This window comes from Choloepus didactylus, chromosome 6 (assembly GCF_015220235.1).
Source record: "Choloepus didactylus isolate mChoDid1 chromosome 6, mChoDid1.pri, whole genome shotgun sequence".
NCBI lineage: Eukaryota > Metazoa > Chordata > Mammalia > Pilosa > Megalonychidae > Choloepus > Choloepus didactylus.
In genome coordinates, this window is record NC_051312.1 from 73,687,671 (window position 1) to 73,704,714 (window position 17,044).

The following is a 17,044-nucleotide window of genomic DNA, read 5'->3' on the forward strand; positions in this document are numbered from 1 at the left end:
ACGCAACCCTTAGGATCAGGAATTTAGCTCTATAGAACTGCCTCAAACCCATCAAAACTGTCTCAATCCCTAAGAAATAGATGAGGCTACATTCTCCCACCCACTGTAAATAATGCAAACAGGTGTTCATCTAAAATTTTATCAAGAGGTATCATTCTCATTTTATATATGAAAGTAAGGTTCAAGTTTGCTAATTAGCTAAGGCCTCCACATTTCTTCTTAAAACCTGGTTAAGGTGGGTTCCTGATGCTAACTATGCTCAGAGTCTACACTCAGATCAAAGAGTCTACACTCAGACCACAAGGGAAAAGCATTTGTTAGCATTTAATGAACCTCCCTCCTCATGGCTTCAAGCCACGAGGACACAGGCTCCCCCCACACCCTTGATCTTCTCCTCAGCTCTTCTGCTGAAGAATTTGGCCTTCACGATGACAGGCTGCTTTGGGAGCTTTCCCTTCCCCAGAACTTTGTAGTAGCCCTAGAAGAACAAAGAAAAAGGGTTTTTAATACACCAAGGCAGGTACCAACTTCCTAAAAGATGCTTCATAATCCAGAATTTAGGAGCTAGGTGTGACATGTTTCTGATCAGGGCACTAGCAGAAGTACTGATCACCCCCTGCCAGTGAATCAAGATCAGCAGATTCTCTCCGAGGACTCTAGCACACCAGGACAAGTGCTGTGTCAGGATGTGACTTTAGTCTCAGGAGAGGTACAAATCCCCGCTCTCCCATGCTCAATTACCACCCGATAAGCAGATAGGGAAAATCACATTCCCAGCAATGTCGATGTCCTGATTGTCTAACCACAATTGCTCAAAGGCATTTAACAGGCTAGGAAGGGGAATTACAATAGAATATATTAGATTTTATTTTGTAGGATACAAAATACCCCTGAAGGAACCATGTCTCACATAAATGCAAGGGTTGTGTAAAATGACTAGAAACAGCTATGAAGGTTATTGCCAATAACCCAGAAAAGAAATGTAAATCTGTTTGAAGCAGGGCAATGACAACTGGTAGGAAGATTGACTGGAAATGTGTTCAAGAGGAAATGAAATACTAAGTAAATGTGGCAGTGATCACTCAAATATTTTGCATCAATCATACTGAAAAAAAAAAAATGGCTCTATATTCACATTTGAGAATGAAAATAAGAACAAGGCAGAGAGAAGGGTAGAAGAGTCCAGTTTGGTCATGGTGAATTACCTGTGCTTATTTAACCAAAAAGTGAAATTATCTAGTAAGTAACTGGGTAGTTTGGAAATTAAATGGATTGGATACCCCGAATTTTGAAAGGAAGAGGCAAGGACCTATATAAAGACAATATCCAATTTACTCACCGATCGTACCACATCAATGATGGGAGCAACTCCAGTCTTGTTTTTAGCAGCATTTACCCGTGTCTGCTCACTGACTAAGGTCCACAATTTATCCAGGTTGACAGTTGGACAGAAGCTCTGGTTCCTCTTCAAGTGATAATGTCTCATACCAACCTTCCCAAAGTAACCTGGGTGACTGGGAAGACGAGACAACCACCTTCGTAACCTTACCCCAATATTAAGAAGCTATGTTTATCATGTGTAGTCTACCTGCCCCCATTAAAGTGTAAGCTGTTCACTGGTGTAGTAGAGTGAATGGTACACAGCAGGCACTTGATTTTAAAGGCCACCAAACACTATCAATTGAAAAGCATAGCCTTACTTCATGGGACTCACACCTATGTAAGTCACAGATCAAGTCAGAAGCAGTTGCCAAGGCTAGAATTCAGGCCACTTGCCTGCATTCTATGGAAATTCTAACCACTCCTGTAATAGATCAATCTGATGCATGTTACTGACCTGGTGACTGACTGTGTCATGAGGCCCACAGCCAGTGAATAAGGTCAGCACTTATTTTTCGAGGACTCTAGCACACTAAGGCAATAACCAATACCCAAGCGTGACTCTAGCCTCGATGGCAAATTCAGTTCACATCATATGTTAATGTGGTAAAACATAATATGGGCAGCATTATAAGATGTGTGTTAAGATGTTCTGAACCAGCCCCATAAGCCCTAACTCCAAGGTTGTCAGTGAAAGCACAGTTTAAGAAACACTCACTATTTGTCGAAGTTGATCCTGTGGTGATGCATGCCACCAGCATTACCCCGGCCTCCCGGATGCTTCCGGTGTTTGCCTGCAAGAATACAAAGCTACAGGGCTAACACAGACCGTTAATACTACTTCCCTCAAAAGCAAAGCATTTTCCCACCCTTCTGTGCCTTTGCTTATGCTATGCAGTCGACAATTCACCACTGCTATTCCTTTAAGACTCCGGGTTAAACATCTCTTCAGTTTTCCACATCACAGAACTCACGGTATTCTATGCCTTCAACCAATTCAACACTGTACTCCCGGCTTGATTTTTATCCACCCACTGATGTGAAATTCTCTAAAATTGGAGTACTACAGGATCTTCAAAGAGTAAAGCCAATATAACAAACAAATTCAATGTAAACTCGACCGCAAAAAGCTATCACCCACTTCTAAACTATCTACCTCCTGACTAGTTAGGGACACGGCAGGAAGAGCCCAAGGCCGACCAGGGGGGAAAACTGGCACTTACCGATACGGCCGTGGCCATGGCTCACGTGGCCCCGGAGTTTCCGAGTCTTTCTCAATCTAGAAGGCTGTGGGGAAAAGGGAGTTTAGTGATCTGTAAGGCTTCAGGGAGAAGTGGCTGGGCGCAAAGCTTCCCAAGGTGCGAGGAGCCTGTAGGCCTGGGAGACTCGCTTTCTGGTTCTTCAGAGTTCAAGTTACGGACAAGACTCGGTCTGTGCGGCCTCATCAGCGCGGGGTCGGGTGCCCCCCTCCGCGTGCTTCAGAAATCCCAGCCCCAAGCCGGACACGCGGCCCCAAGCACCCCGCCCCGCCTGGGTCCACATCGGATTCCCTGCCCTGCGGCCGGCCATGAAGGACGGAGCCAAGGTTGCGAGGGAGATGGCCATGGGGCAATAGGAGTCGAGTTAAAGTCCCACGCCAGGAACGAAACGGAGTCTAAAAAACAGGTACCTACCATGTCGGCGGCCGAGACGAAAAAGAAAGGCCCTCGCGAAATCTCGCGAGGTATCGAGCTCGGGGGCGGAGCCAATGTGCCTGACTTCCGCCAAAGAGGCGGGCCTCGGGCGGGGTTTCTTTGTTTCTCCCGGACTTTCTTCCTTCCAGTTGATAGCTCTCCGGTTTGTTGGTTCCCTCATCGCCCAGGTCTCTTGTCCTTGGTGACCAGGAGCCCTTCTCAGTGCAGGCGCGGAGGCTGAGAGTTGTCGAGGAGTCCGGCTCTTGAAGTCGTACTGTGCGCCGCCGCGGTCCAGGTGAACCGCGGCTTTTGCCTGACGCCTTGGCCGGACAACCCGTCCAAGCCGACGCAAAAAGGCCTCGGCACTCCTCAGCCCCTCCCGAATACCCAGCCCTGACCGATCCTGTGTGTCTCGCTCTGTTCTCAGGGGTCTCCTAGGCCCCATCGGTGGAGGTTGATACTTTAACCGCGGCCTCAGGGCAATGCCCACTCGTGTTTGATTCCGCTCTCTTGGAAGCCCATGCGGACGCCCCGTCCCCCCTTCCCCCCCAACACTTCTACCACCCACTGGAACCTGTTCGTCCACATTGCTGCAGGGGCCCTTAATCTCCCTTTCTCGTTTGACCTCATGCAGTCATCCTGGGCGTCCTCAGCTTCAACAACTTCCTATGTTTCAGGGACCTGTATGCCTGGTTGCTTTATGGTCCTTTTTTATCCAGACCCTGGAAATACTTATTCTGATCACAGCATTTTAATTTCCGCTTGAACCTATTCCACTCTCCTGACTCCCTCCTCTCCTGGACCAAAAGGCCCTTGCTCAACCTGGACCTAATACTAGCATTTCCTCTCATGTGACGACGTCCATCATAATTGCTCACTTCCCCACTTGTGCCACCACACAGTCTAGTACAGACTTCTCATATAATTATTGACCCACATTTGTCTTTGTTAGTAGGCCAAATTCCTTTGGGCTCAAGGGTTATTGCACCCCTTGTTCCTGGCATGTAGTACACTTTTAACAAATGATTGTTGAATAAATAATGAATGGATCTATTCTCAACGCTGCTTCTTCACTAAAAGTGGAAGAGATGTCCCTCCTGTCTTAAGCCAGATCCGAACAGAGTTCAAGATCCCATTCCCTCAATTCCTCTGTGTGTATTTATCTTCTCTGCTTCACTCCCTTCAGCTAAAATATATTCTAGTCCCCCATCCTAAATTCTCTCTCGCTGCCTCTATCTCCTGAGGATCCAGTCCCCTTCCTGACCATATACTCTGAACCATCCTCAACCATTAAGGCCCACCTTATATTCTGCTTCTTCCCCAATCACCCCAGTCGGCAGTGATAATAGCCAACATTTTTAGAGCACCTTGCAGTTTACAAAATACTTCTGCCTAAGATGGCCCCATTTTATGAATGAGAAAACAGGCATAGAGGGGTTGAGTGAGGCTTGTTGCCAGAGGCTGCAGAGCTTGTAAGAGGCAGAACCTGGACCCTGCTTTTAGTTTTCTCCCTCCAGATCCTCTGCTTTTACCTCGTGACCACGCCCTCTGTGACCTCACAGCATTAAGGTGTTCAGCACTCCTTCAACCCTTAATCACTTATTGCCTGTGGCCAGCAGAAAGAGGGACCTTGAGACTGGGGGGGGATGGTCCAAGAAGAAATCATTCTCTATTTGAAATCAAAACTGCAGTAACTGAACAAAGGATGAGCTGAGCTTCCCAGAAACTACCCTTGGAAAGATGGTCTGTGAATGGAGGTAAGCTGGGAAGGGCCGTGGGAATGGAAAGTAATCATCAGATGTCCTGTAACTGGGGCCCAGAACGAGGACCAAGACTGTACAGAAGGTGGAGGTAGGGTTCTAGGCAATGGGACACTGCTTCTGGATATTTGCCAGGTTCATTGGTTATAGAGGAGCTATGTCCTGGCCCTCAGGCCACCCTGCCAAATGGGAAACCTTCCTGAGTGGACCCAGCATTCTGTGTTGGGTTCTGTGCTCACCCAGCAGTCTGTTCATCGATGGTTTGATCTCCAGGGTAGAGGGAGTACCTGGGCAGTTCTCTGGCTCTAGTTTTCTAGCCAGCTCCCTCTCCATTACAAGGCAATCATGTGTCTTAAATATAAAGATCTTGGGGTTCATTGGGCGTCAGTTTGCGTAGGTCACCCAGCTCTGAGAGAGCAGCCCAAGCTGAGTTCTATATCTGCAAAACTGAGAAACAACCAGATATTAGGCATTCGGTGACCTGTCCCTCCCCTTCTAGGCACCCAGGACATGACACTGGTCATGACCTCTGAGAGGCCTCCTGCTCTGTGACATCTCTCTTGAAGTAGAGCCTGGCCTTGTGAGATCTCAAGTATCTAGGCTCTGTGTGTATATTTCCCCCAGAGAGGCAGGGCATCAGAAAATATCTGAAATGAGCAAAAGGGAGATGATGCCAGGCATCAGCCTGGCGAGGCAGGTAAATGTGCTGACCTCTTTGCTACCCCATGCTTCTCTCCAGATGGCCTCAGGAACACTCCCACTCTGACAGAGGGCCCTGATAGTCTCTCTCCCTTCCTCTTCTCTCTGGGTTCCTGAGTTCATCATCTGTTCTTCAGACGGCAACAGTGGTTTCGATGGATCCTGCCTTGTTTTTTTGCTCTCTGTCTTTAGACTTGGACATTTGAAAATATTATATTACTTTCCTTTTCCAAGCATGGGGCTGTTTATTCAAGATGGGAAGAGCCAGGATTTCTGCTTCTCTCTAAGTGAGAATTAAGGAAAAACTCAGAAATCTGAATTTATATCAGAAAGACTTGAAAAAATACATATGTAATGGAAAAGACAGTACAACATTAAAGAAAATTTTGATAACTATAAACTATAAATATCAGCTCCTCAAATCATACCACCCTACAGGACATAGGAGACATAGCTGTCTGCAAAGCTGATGAGTATAGTATGCAAATCCTTTTGTATTCTGCTTTTCATTTAATACCATGTCTTTTCCTTTCTCTTCTTCCCAGTCTTCATGATTATTATTAATAGTTAAAGAATAATTTAACTTCGGCATGCACCGTAATTTATTAAAAGTTTCTTGTGTATTTTATATCCATTTTTATTGTTCTTGTGTTCTTTATTAGAGACAATGGTGCAATGAACATTTGTGTATATATAGTTTTTTTTTTCCTTCTATTGAATAACTTGTCTAGGATAAATTGCCAGGAGTGAGACTTTTGTATTATAGGATATGAACATTTTTATGATTCATTTTATGTTGCTACTTTTTCTCCAAGTAGATTTTACCATCTTATTCAGCAGCAGTATGTATAGGTTCCAGTTTCTTTTCAACTTCATCAGGCTTAGAAGTTTTTGTTTTTATCAGTTTTTTGATATATGGCGTTTAGGGGGAAATCTATAGGACCACAGGTGGGGTTGTTTTCTGCACAAAGTGAAAATAATCTAATGCAAGGATTAGCAATTTTTAGGGGTCTTTCCTTCCTGTGTTGGATATATTTTTTTAAGAATCTAATTGTAACACATGGCAATTATATTCCTAGAAGCTCTGTTGGAACCTAGACTGGAAAACCCCACTACTATTAATCTGTAAAGAAAGGAATGCTAGAATCTTTGAGGACAATTTATCCAGTAGCACACACAAAAAAGAAGGGCTTAATATTTGGGTTTTAATTTAATTTTAGAGGATAAAATTAGTGGAAAGAGCACAGAAGCTCAAGTTCATTTTCTAACTCTATTTCTACTAGCTCAATGATATGGAACAAATAGCATATTCTTCTGAATCTCCATTTTCTCATCTGTATAATGACCAAAAATGAGATTCATTCATTTATTTCATAAATAAATATTGAACATGTACTTATTGAAATATTGAACGTGTTCAGTCTTTTATATATAGATGGCAGGCAATGAAGGGCAGGGTACAATGGTGAACGAGAAAAAAATTCTGCTCTAGGATTTGGGTCTAAGACAGACGGTGAACAAGTAAACAATTAAATGCTATGTCACATTCGAACAGGGTCTAGCTTAGAGAGGGTGCTCTCTTATTATCTGGTGTTTCTCTCCAAAATGAGTACTATTTTGAGGAATTTGTTCTGTAATACCCATGCTAACAGTCCTTGAAATTCTTACTCTCAGTTTGATGTGGGAAGACTTGCTCTGTCTTCCCCTGGCAAGGTCAAAGAAATTCGGGTGAGCATTTCCCTTCTCTCCCTCTTGGGTGTGGGATGTACAGCAGGTGGTTTATGGGCAAGGTGTTCATGAACGTTCTTGTCTTTCCAACCCTCAGTTGCTTTTTCATTTAGTCCAGGTACTCAGAGCAGAGGTCACAAGCTGGTTGCTTCTGGTAAGTTTTGTTTGACTCATGGTGTTTCACTGTGTTTTAATTTAATTGGTTGCCAATCTTTTAAAATGAAAACAAAAATCTGGATTTCTACTGTCTTGAAAAACTTTGGTCACACTGGACCTACATGCTTTTAGGTGGAGCATTTCACTTATTTAGACTGCCTGGCCCTGTAGGCATTTGAATTTGCCACCCCTGGCTTAGATACAGTCTCCCAATCTCTATCCCCTCCGCTCTCCCAGAACAGGGAAGATAGGAAAGAGGGGAGGAAATAACTAGGTCAAGGCAAAAAGCAGTTGGAGGAAGGAGTCAGAAAAGGGGCATTTGACCTTCCTCCTTTGTCCTCATATCAGTGGCTCATTGCTTGGCTGTGCTTTAATGTAAACTTTTGGCCTCGTGAAGTTACTTCAATTACTTTTCTAAGACAGAAATAGAGTACCTGTTTCCTTATATCCTTACCCTGTATGATATCCACTGGCTGTGGAAAGCCATGCCACCTCCCTGAACTCCCAGGATTGTTATGCTCAGTCCAATGTAAACAGTTCTCAAAGTGTGGTCTGTAGACTTAGGGGGTCCCTGAGACCCTTTCAGTGAGTTCACAAGGTCAAAACAATTTTCCTCATACTATGAAGATATTATTTGCTCTTTTCACTGGATTAACATTTGCACTGATGATGCCAAGACAATGGTGGGTAAAACTTTTGGTGCTTTAGGCATTAAACTGCTACTAGTCATTGTATTCTTTATCATTAGGCACTTGCAGTTTTGTTTTTTTTTTTTAAAAGCCAGTTTCATCTAATAATGTCCATGATGAAGCAGAAAAAATTTCATTAAATCTTGATCCTTCAATGTATATGTAATATTTGTGTGATGAAATTGGAAGTATGCAAAAAGCATTTCTGCTGCATATCAAAGTATGATGGTGAATAACAGCAATTTTGCTATTTATTTGAGTTGCAAGCTGAACTAACCTTTTTTTTTTTTTTTTTTTTTTTTTTTTAATATCGCAGAACACCAGTTTTACTTCCTAGAACAACTAACAATTATTTAGGCTTGGGAATTTGGCAGAGATTTTCTAAAAAATGAAGTGAGACTGTCACTTCAAGGAAAAAAAAATGATAGTGTTTGTTGCCAATGACAAAATTTGAGCTTTCAAGCAAAATACAGAGTTTTGGGAAACTTACAGCTGCTGCCATGAGCTTGAGAGCTTCCTAATACTCAGTGATTTTTCTGATGATTGGAGGTGATTTTAAGGAGTGTGATTTTTTTGTGATAAGTTGGTGAACCAGTATTTTCCATGTGACCAATGCCTGGTGTTATAAAATCATGCCTGGGTAAAAGAGCAGTTCAAAGTTCAAGATAGACCAGTGGATTTTAATGTACAAGAATTAGGAAAGTTCATTGATGTGGTTTCAGATTTTACATTATAACTAATCTTTAAGACACTACCACTTGTTGAATTTTAGTATGGTATTAAAGAATACCCACAAAGAAGAAAATCCACAATTATCTGATAAGGCTATTAAAAATTCCTATATTTTCCAACTATATATCTGTGTAAAGCTATATTTTCTTTATATTCTTCAAACAACAGTAACAGATTGACTCCAGAAGCAAATATGGGAATCCAACTGTCTTCTATTAACTCAGACATCAGAGATTTACAAAACTGAAAGAACAGTGTCACTTTTCTCACTAAATTAATTTTTTGAAAATCGTTGATTATTCTTAAAAAATATGTTGTTCATTTTAACATGTAATGGGCTTTTTTTTTAAATGAATTTATAAATATTTAAAATTTTTCTCAGTTTTAATTCCTAATATGATAAATAACAATACATACAGCCCACATAAATAAAATCTCTGGATCATCAATAATTTAAAAACGTAATGGCGTTTCAAGATGAAAAAGTTTGTGAACCACTGATTTAATGAAATAAACTTGGCCATTCTTAAACCTTTTAGTACTGACTGCCCTTATTCTCACTGGGACTGCTGCTATGGCTGTTTTCTGAGAAATAGCAGTCCTCAGAGCCCCAGGAGGAATCAGAGGTGAAAGCGCTTCCATACTTTATAAAATGGCACTTTGCTGGGCCCTCAAGCATCCCGGCCTCTCCCAGCCCCATCACCCTTCATCCCTAAAAGGTTTTAAAGACTTTGAGCTAGAGTTATCTTTTCCTCAAACTTGCATAATTACAGAACCTCCGAGATGAATTGATTATTATTTTTTAAATAAGTACAAATGTAAAACCAGGTACAAGTTCCTTTTGCTTTTAGCTCTCATACAATGATAAAATTAAAATCTACAATACAAAAACAATCAAATTCATATTAATTTCATATGACAGATGAGCTTTTGCTTAACTAAATTGCCACCACAACTTAAATGTGGTGCTGCTGTTGTGGCTAAGTTTGGCAAACTGATGCTACAATGACAATGACCCAATTCCGTCACCTCCTTTTTCTTTTCCTAGTACTGTGAAACATTAATCATGGCATACTAGAGTTCACGTGGCAAGAGTGCATCATTTACCAATGAAGTCTGCCCCTCTCTCTTCTTATTAGCCTGAGACAAATACTGCACAGCGTAAACTAGCTCGTAAACTCTTAAGACTGCCCCTGAAATCTCCTCTTGGTGGATATGTAGATGATCTGGAATATTTATACTTTTTAAAACTCTATTGTCAGAATGAAACACTAACTTTAAAAATAATTATTGGAGAGAACTCGTAAAAATATGCATGTGGACCTCAGTTTGAGAAACATTTCAGTGTTAAAAATGTGGAATCTGGAATCAGACTGACCTGGATTTGAATTTTTTTAAAAAAACAGTTTTATTCACACCCCATACAATCCATCCAAAGTGTACAATCAGTGGCTTTCAGTATAATCAGAGTTGTGCATTCATCATCACAATCAATTTGAGAACATTTTCATTGCCCCAAAAAGAAAAAGCCCTTACGCCTTACACCCAGCTATTTTTGACACATAGCATTGGTGTGGTACTTTTGTTACAATTGATGAAAGAATATTGCAGTATTACTGTTAACTATAGTCCATAGTTTGCATTAGTTGTATTTTTCCCACATACCACTCTATAACTAACACCTTGTAATAGTGACATACATTTGTTCTAGTTCATGGAAGAACATTTTGTATTTGTACTATTAACTGCAGTCACCATCCACAACAGGGTTCGCTATGTTATACAGTCCCATGTTTTAATCTCTAGCTTTCCTCCTAGTGACTAATACGATCCTGAACTTCCCCTTTCAACTACAACCACACCCATACATAATTCATTGCTGTTAATTACACTCACAATAATGTGGTACCATCACCTCTTTCCATCTCGGATTTGAATTTGAACTCTGTCATTTACTGTCTCTGTCCTTGTGCAGATTACTCAACTCCATTTTCCTCTGCCTGTCCTTCAAGGTTTTAATGAATTTGTGTAAGTATCACAATCCCTCTCTCCAGGAGTGGTTGTGAGGATTGAGATAAAGTATAGAAAGCACCTGGCATAAACTTGTCAATTGAATTTCCCTTTTCAAAGTTAAATCTTGGATCAAACTCATCCACCAATGAGGTGAGGCACAGGTAGTTCTGGGGCACTTGTGAAGGTAAGCAAACCCCTTAAGAAACACACAAACCTAGGAGACATCTCCAGGCCAAGATTCCAAGCTGTCTGGGCCTAAGTGAGAGGTTGAGGCTGGGCCCTGCTATGGGCCATGAGCCTCTAACTTTAGGAAGGGATCTGACCTGAACTTCTCAGGCCTTGTGCTCTTGAGGCTTCTCTGACCTGTTCAGGAACTTCCCCCCTCCCAAAAGAAATAAATCACGCTGTTTTGTGCTTCAGTTACAGGGAGTGGAGCTTGCTCGCTCTACACGCTGTTTCACACCTGAGGACAGCGGAAAAGCCCCAGTCCCGGGCATGGACATGGGCACAGACATGGGCATGAGCTTTATGGGTATGCCACACTGCTCTAGGAGTGGACAGATGGAGACCATGGTACCAACCTGCTCATTGTGCAGACAAGACCTGCAAGGTGTGAGCTCCCGGCTTCTACCCTGCCAGCATTTGTTCTGTAAGGACTGCTTCCAGGGTTTGATTCAGGAGCTGGAGCAGGTTGCCAAGGCTCATGGCACTATCACAGATGGTAAGTACAAAAGTGCTACAGGTCTATCTCATTCTACAGAACAGGTCTCTTCCTGTTTCATAGGAACTGAATTTCAGGTGTAGTAAGAATAAGAATTTAAATGCCCAAGGGACACCCATCTCTGAAAGGAATGCTTCAGGAAATCTGAGACAAAGTAAATCCTCTTGATGCCTAATATATGTTTTGTAAGCTGGGGCTTTTCATGCATGGGATTTTCTTAAAGTGGTGGCAGACAACCCTGAAAAGATTTTAAGGTTTGACCGACTCCCCAGATATAGAGGACATGCCCTGGCCCCCTGAATCTCTTATGGCAGAAGAACAGTTGGGCACTTAGGGTTTCTCAGGAACAGATTTTGAACAGAATCACATTGACTAGTGAGCTATCTGCTGCTCCTGAATGTCACGTTTCCTAGGAAACAATTGCATTGAGTACTGTAAAGTCCTTGGAGGTTGGGAAGGGAACGTTGTCCCTTTATTTCTGTATTCTCACATGGGGCACATAACAGAGGTATGGTGAATATCAGTTGAATTAACTCATAGGATGAAAAAGTTAAATAAATTGGTAACACTTAGAGACATCATCATTGATCTTCTTTGTTTGTTTTGTTCTTTGCAGTATTTCCAAAATGATTCATAGGACAAGTTTAGGCTTTCTTTGAGGCATTAGGTAGCATTGTGGTTAAGAGTGTGGGCTTCAGATCCGGGTTTTGAGCCCTTTGTGACCTTGGGCAAGCTACTTAACCTCTCTGAGCCCATTGAGAGTTTGGGGCACCGAAAAGACATGGTCTACTTGAATTTTTTTATTATTTGATTTTTAAACTTATAGTTTAAAAATTTAGTTCTTCCTTAAGCTTTTTTTTTTTTTTTTTTTTTTTTTTTTAGTATTTATGCTTCCATTTTATTGTTTTTAAGAATTAAACTGCCACCTCAGTAGTCTTAAGAGCAATATAATGAAACACACATACATTTAATTTAGACTTATGTCCATCATAGCTTCAAAGGCTTCCCTGAAATAAGGCTGGGATTCACATCTTTTTTCCTTAAGGAAAGAAACACTAACAGTAATTTTGTTATGCTTCTACCCATCCATTCTCATTCAAACACCAACTGGATGAATTCAAGTCTAATACCATTTTAAAATTTTGTTTGCTACAACACATTCAGGTGATCTGACTCCCTGCATAATATATTTCTTAAACGTAACTGAGAATAAATCATTTTTAAAAAGGCCTACTTCTTTCAACATGGAACTTTATCATGATACTTAATTTTTTGTCCAATGTATAGGATAAGTGGTTTCATACCACATTCCAATCTCTAGTGAATTTCAATAAAAACAAGAGAGCTCTTCATAAGTAGTTGAGAAACTTTAAAGTGAATTTGGCTATTTCTCATTACATGAAACAAAAAATGGTACTGGATTTTTAACAGTAATATTTTAACAGTATTAAACAAGGGCATTAAAGAGAATCAAGTTTACACCAGTCCAAGTACCTACAGTAATCTGATAGAAGTATTCACCAACATTTCACACTATTTCACTCCCATGCTTCTAATAACAAGAAATTCTCACTAGAAATATTGCATTAACACTGGACTCTCAAACTGGTAGGTGTGAAAATTCACTTACTTAACTTTTTAAAAAAAAGTAATAGATATTTTCGGCCGGTCAAGGTTGAAATGGCCATTTATATTATTCCTAACTTCAGCTTTAAGATCAGACACCTTTGCATCTGATCATCCAACATGAGAATTTGTTTTGCCTGTACCTGACAGAATAAAATGGTAAATTAGCAATCAGCTCTTCTCTTGCCAAAAAGAAACATGTTCTAAATTTATATACTACAAACTAATAAACGGTATCTGCCTACTATACATTTAATGTTTATATTATGCACCATTTTAGGGGGAAGGAAAACTTCACAGGGTTTTTTCCAAAGGATATAGTAATATCCTAAGAATGTCAATTTATACATGAGTTCTGTATAAACTGTAAGTGGTCATCTTAGCTGGACTGTAACAAGCCCCTATAATGCAAAAGTTGACTCAAAAGGCACCTTATAAAGCACTGAAATTCATAATTTAGTCATTACTTTTCTCCAATACAAAATCATCTGGTAGTCTTCACTGCTAACTTCATGCTAAAATGTTCCAGGTTTAGAGTGCTTTATCAATGAAAGGAAAGGAAATAATTAAGGAAATAATTAATAGTTTTCAAATTTCAAGTTAGAGGAAAAGCTTTTTTCACACAGTAATGAAAAATGAGCAAATGTAGGTTTGTGATTACAAGGATGTCCTTCATTAATACATTACTCAAATTTCTCCATGGCATTCAAATAGTAGTGTAAAACCAAATAAAGAAAAAACTACTTAAGCACAGAAAAAGAGGAATTATATAAAGCCTATACAGCCCTAAATATTTAAGACAATCAGCAAAGCAGGACACACTTCAACTAACAGACACCATTTAAAATAATGTTACTTAAAGTTAATAAATGTGATGTGTTATGATTCCAACCATTCAGGGGAAAAGAAAAAAACAATACAGCATCCCCCACCAGCTTGGAGCCTATAGACTTGATTACTCTGGCCATATCTATCCAAATAATTATTAACGCCTTTGAACATTACAAACATAAATATATCTTGTACTGGAATTCAAATGTATTTTGGTGCCTCAGAGGCTGCCTAAAAATTAAAAGGCATCCAAGTGAAGTGTATTATATACTTGCTATAGCTCAAAATTTCAGTGCTTAACGTGAAATAATTCACCATTTAACTTTCTGCCTTACAGTAAATTCTAGCAAATTTCCACGTTTAGGGCTTTATTGTAACTTTGGGAAATTAGTGGTAAAACATATGGTTTTAAAAAAAACAGTATGTAGCTGCACCTAAATTCACATAAAAACAGCATTTTGACAACCATATCGAAATTTAATCCTTTTACACAGGTTAACAAAATGTATCACAAGAAAAACTAAACATTGGATTTAACAAAAGCAATACTTTTGAAAGTGGAACAACGAAAATTTTTTTAGGAAATATTACAAATGGTCACCTCTGGGTCAGTTACCACACTACTGGAACAAAGTTGTTACAATAAAGCTGTGCTCAACTGAGCCACTTATCTGCACTACAGTATAGTACTTGAAATCTGTCCTAAGGTCAAGGTTTAAAACAATTTTAAGAGACAAGACCCTAAGTGTTCTAAGAGTCACCTCTGTAAGAGGTGCTTTTCCTTCCTGAAACAGTCAAAGCTTAATTAAAAGGTTGACTATACATAGTTTTTTTTTTTTTTTCTCATCATATTTTCAGTTCAAAATACTATTATCATTGGTAATACAGTCTATATCTTGTCTGATCTGGATGATGTGGTCCAGGAAGTGGGGTTTGAGAAGGCGGACCCTGCATTCGTGGAGGAGGTGGTGGCCCTCTTGGTGCAGGCCATATACCAGGACTCATTCCCCCTGGTTGTGTAAATGGAGGGCTCAGAGTTCCTTGATCTTCAGTGAACTGGGGTAAAGAGTTAGGATTATAATGGTGAGGAGGGGGTGCACTTACAGGTGGACCACCATGTTGAGGTGGGGGAGGTCCTGGAGGAGGATGATTCGTATAAGGTGGCATCTGGGCAATAATATGTCCAGGGGGAGGGGTTATTGGTGGTGGAGCAGAGGTCATTGGTGGAGGTGGAGCTTGGCTATAAACCAAGTGAGGAGTACCTGCAGCCTGGGGAGGATGTGGCATTGGATGGCTTATTGGTGGTGGAGGAGGTGGGGGTGGTGCATAATGTTGCTGTGGAGGCATAATATGATGAGGGTGCGATACCACTGGTTGACCCTGATATTCAGGATGATGGTGAGCAGGTGCTGGGGCAGGAGGTGGTGGTTCTCTAGCACCTGAATTTGAATCATCCTGAATAGGGACAGTTATTAAATTGCTGTGTTTTCTTGTCGAAATACGAAAGGTTTCCTGACTGACCGAACGAGGTGGAGGTGGAGCCATGGACAATTCTGCTGGAGGAGCACGAATATCCTCATGTGGCTGATTATAGTGCTCGTGAGGCACATGTTGCAAAGGAGGTGGTGGCATAATGATGTGCTGCTTTGGCGGAATATGGCTCATGTGGTGCTTGTCTGGCGGCATCATAAAACGATCAGGGATTTCAGTTGGTGGTGGGGCAATAGGAGGATGAACATTTTCAAGTGAAGCACGGGTAACAGGTTTTCCAGCTCTCATATGGCGGTGATTGATATGAGCCTGTAAGTCTCTTTGAGACAAATACGTTCTCTTGCACCCTTGAACAATGCTACACATGAAGAGAGAACCTCGTGTACACTGCTCAATTCGCTGCACAGGATCACTACAGCCTGGACACATCTTATCTCCCTTTTTTTCATGTAAAATAGCACAGTCATAGCAAAAAACATGCTTGCACGGAATCATTCGCCCATAGATTTTAATAGGCAATCCACATTTGTCACAGAAATGAACTGGTGTATCATCCTTTTCACCTAAGATGTTTATCTGAAAATCCCAAAAAAGGTGTCCAGGAAATCTTCGCTGATTTCCAAATAGTTCTCCCCCTTTACAGTCATACCGCTCTTCTTCATTATAATCAAATCCTTCTTCATCACCAGGAGGAGCCTTTGCAGGCATCCTGTTTATCGTCCTTGGTGTTCGAGGTGCAGGTTTAGCTTTGTTCGCTTGCTTGGAGATGAGCTTTATAGGAATTCGTCTACGAACATCAAGACCACCCAATGATCCAGAACTATTAGTGCCTTGTAACTCATTATCAGTGTGATCCATGATTTGGCTCCTTCTTCCTTAAGCTTTTAACTCTAACTTACAAATCTTATTTTATTTACAAATGTAGCAAATTTTAACAATCACTTTTAAAGGGTATTTGGTGAGTATTTGAACCTATTTACAGATTCAGTTAATTGCTTTTATGAATTGAATGCATTTTCTTTTCTTTTAAGTATTTCAATTGTCTAACAAATGGACCTTTCTAATTAAGGAACTCTTGGAAATCCAACAAGTTAAATGTATAAATACGGTGAATCTTAAATATGTCTTAGAAGTTCCAGTACTGTTTACACACTGTACAATTTATACCTTTCAACTAAAATTTCAAGTTTAAATTAATTGCTTAATTATATATTTTAAATTGAGATCACAAGGCTAATTGGGATCTCTTAGATATGCTAATATGGTAAATTTTTTTAAACATTGCAAGTATTTAAAATACCAACTATTCACAGATTACTTTTAATCAGCCCAAATATTTAATACTATACATAATTCCATACCTTCCCAGGGTTAAAAGACACCAACTAAGGAGATAATTATATTATTTCAAGCAAGTTATAATTTCTATCCCTGAGTGAAACCAGACAAAAGCGATGGGTTCTCTGCCTGATGCACGTAACAGCCAATCCATGACACTTGGGTTTCAAAGAAAGAAAGAGTTTAATGCTACCTGCAAAGCAAATC

The 17,044-nt window shown here is 40.5% G+C and overlaps 3 protein-coding genes and 2 non-coding genes across 6 annotated transcripts in view; 1 reads left to right on the plus strand and 4 right to left on the minus strand.

Annotated features, from left to right (window-relative positions):
* Positions 1-305: 305 nt before the first annotated feature.
* On the minus strand, positions 306-14,479 carry RPL27A (ribosomal protein L27a). Of its 2 annotated transcripts, none has more exons than XM_037840048.1 (5): positions 14,475-14,479; positions 2,604-2,667; positions 2,099-2,174; positions 1,340-1,514; positions 306-478 (listed from the first exon to the last, which is right to left on the minus strand). In XM_037840048.1, the coding sequence occupies exons 1-5, from the start codon at positions 14,475-14,477 to the stop codon at positions 350-352; spliced, it is 447 nt and encodes a 148-aa protein (XP_037695976.1). In that variant the 5' UTR covers positions 14,478-14,479; the 3' UTR covers positions 306-349. The 2 variants fall into 2 exon arrangements, with proteins under 2 accessions (XP_037695976.1, XP_037695975.1); XM_037840047.1 differs by lacking the exon at positions 14,475-14,479 and adding an exon at positions 3,054-3,115.
* On the minus strand, positions 574-705 carry LOC119538930. Its single transcript, XR_005217712.1, has one exon. It is a non-coding gene; the product is annotated as a small nucleolar RNA SNORA3/SNORA45 family (small nucleolar RNA).
* Positions 1,825-1,954, minus strand: LOC119538929. Its single transcript, XR_005217711.1, has one exon. It is a non-coding gene; the product is annotated as a small nucleolar RNA SNORA3/SNORA45 family (small nucleolar RNA).
* TRIM66 (tripartite motif containing 66) overlaps positions 4,536-17,044 on the plus strand; it is a 69,909-nt gene continuing 57,400 nt past the window's right edge. Inside the window, exons 1-2 of the mRNA XM_037840045.1 lie at positions 4,536-4,810; positions 11,251-11,551. Of these exons, the coding sequence (XP_037695973.1) occupies positions 4,805-4,810; positions 11,251-11,551 (307 nt within the window). The 5' untranslated portion in view covers positions 4,536-4,804. The remainder of the gene's footprint in view (positions 4,811-11,250; positions 11,552-17,044) is intronic.
* LOC119537544 (E3 ubiquitin-protein ligase Hakai-like) lies at positions 14,882-16,357 on the minus strand. Its single transcript, XM_037840046.1, has one exon. The coding sequence runs from the start codon at positions 16,355-16,357 to the stop codon at positions 14,882-14,884; it is 1,476 nt and encodes a 491-aa protein (XP_037695974.1).

Bases quoted from the DNA above. Each gene is read 5' to 3' on its own strand.
- LOC119537544 (XM_037840046.1), bottom strand. From the start codon at position 16,357: ATGGATCACACTGATAATGAGTTACAAGGCACTAATAGTTCTGGATCA.
- RPL27A (XM_037840048.1), bottom strand. The intron at 2,175-2,603 runs GTAAGTGCCAGT...GTATTCTTGCAG, and splicing joins CCATGGCCACGGCCGTATCG to GCAAACACCGGAAGCATCCG. The intron at 479-1,339 runs GTGAGTAAATTG...TTGTTCTTCTAG, and splicing joins TCATTGATGTGGTACGATCG to GGCTACTACAAAGTTCTGGG.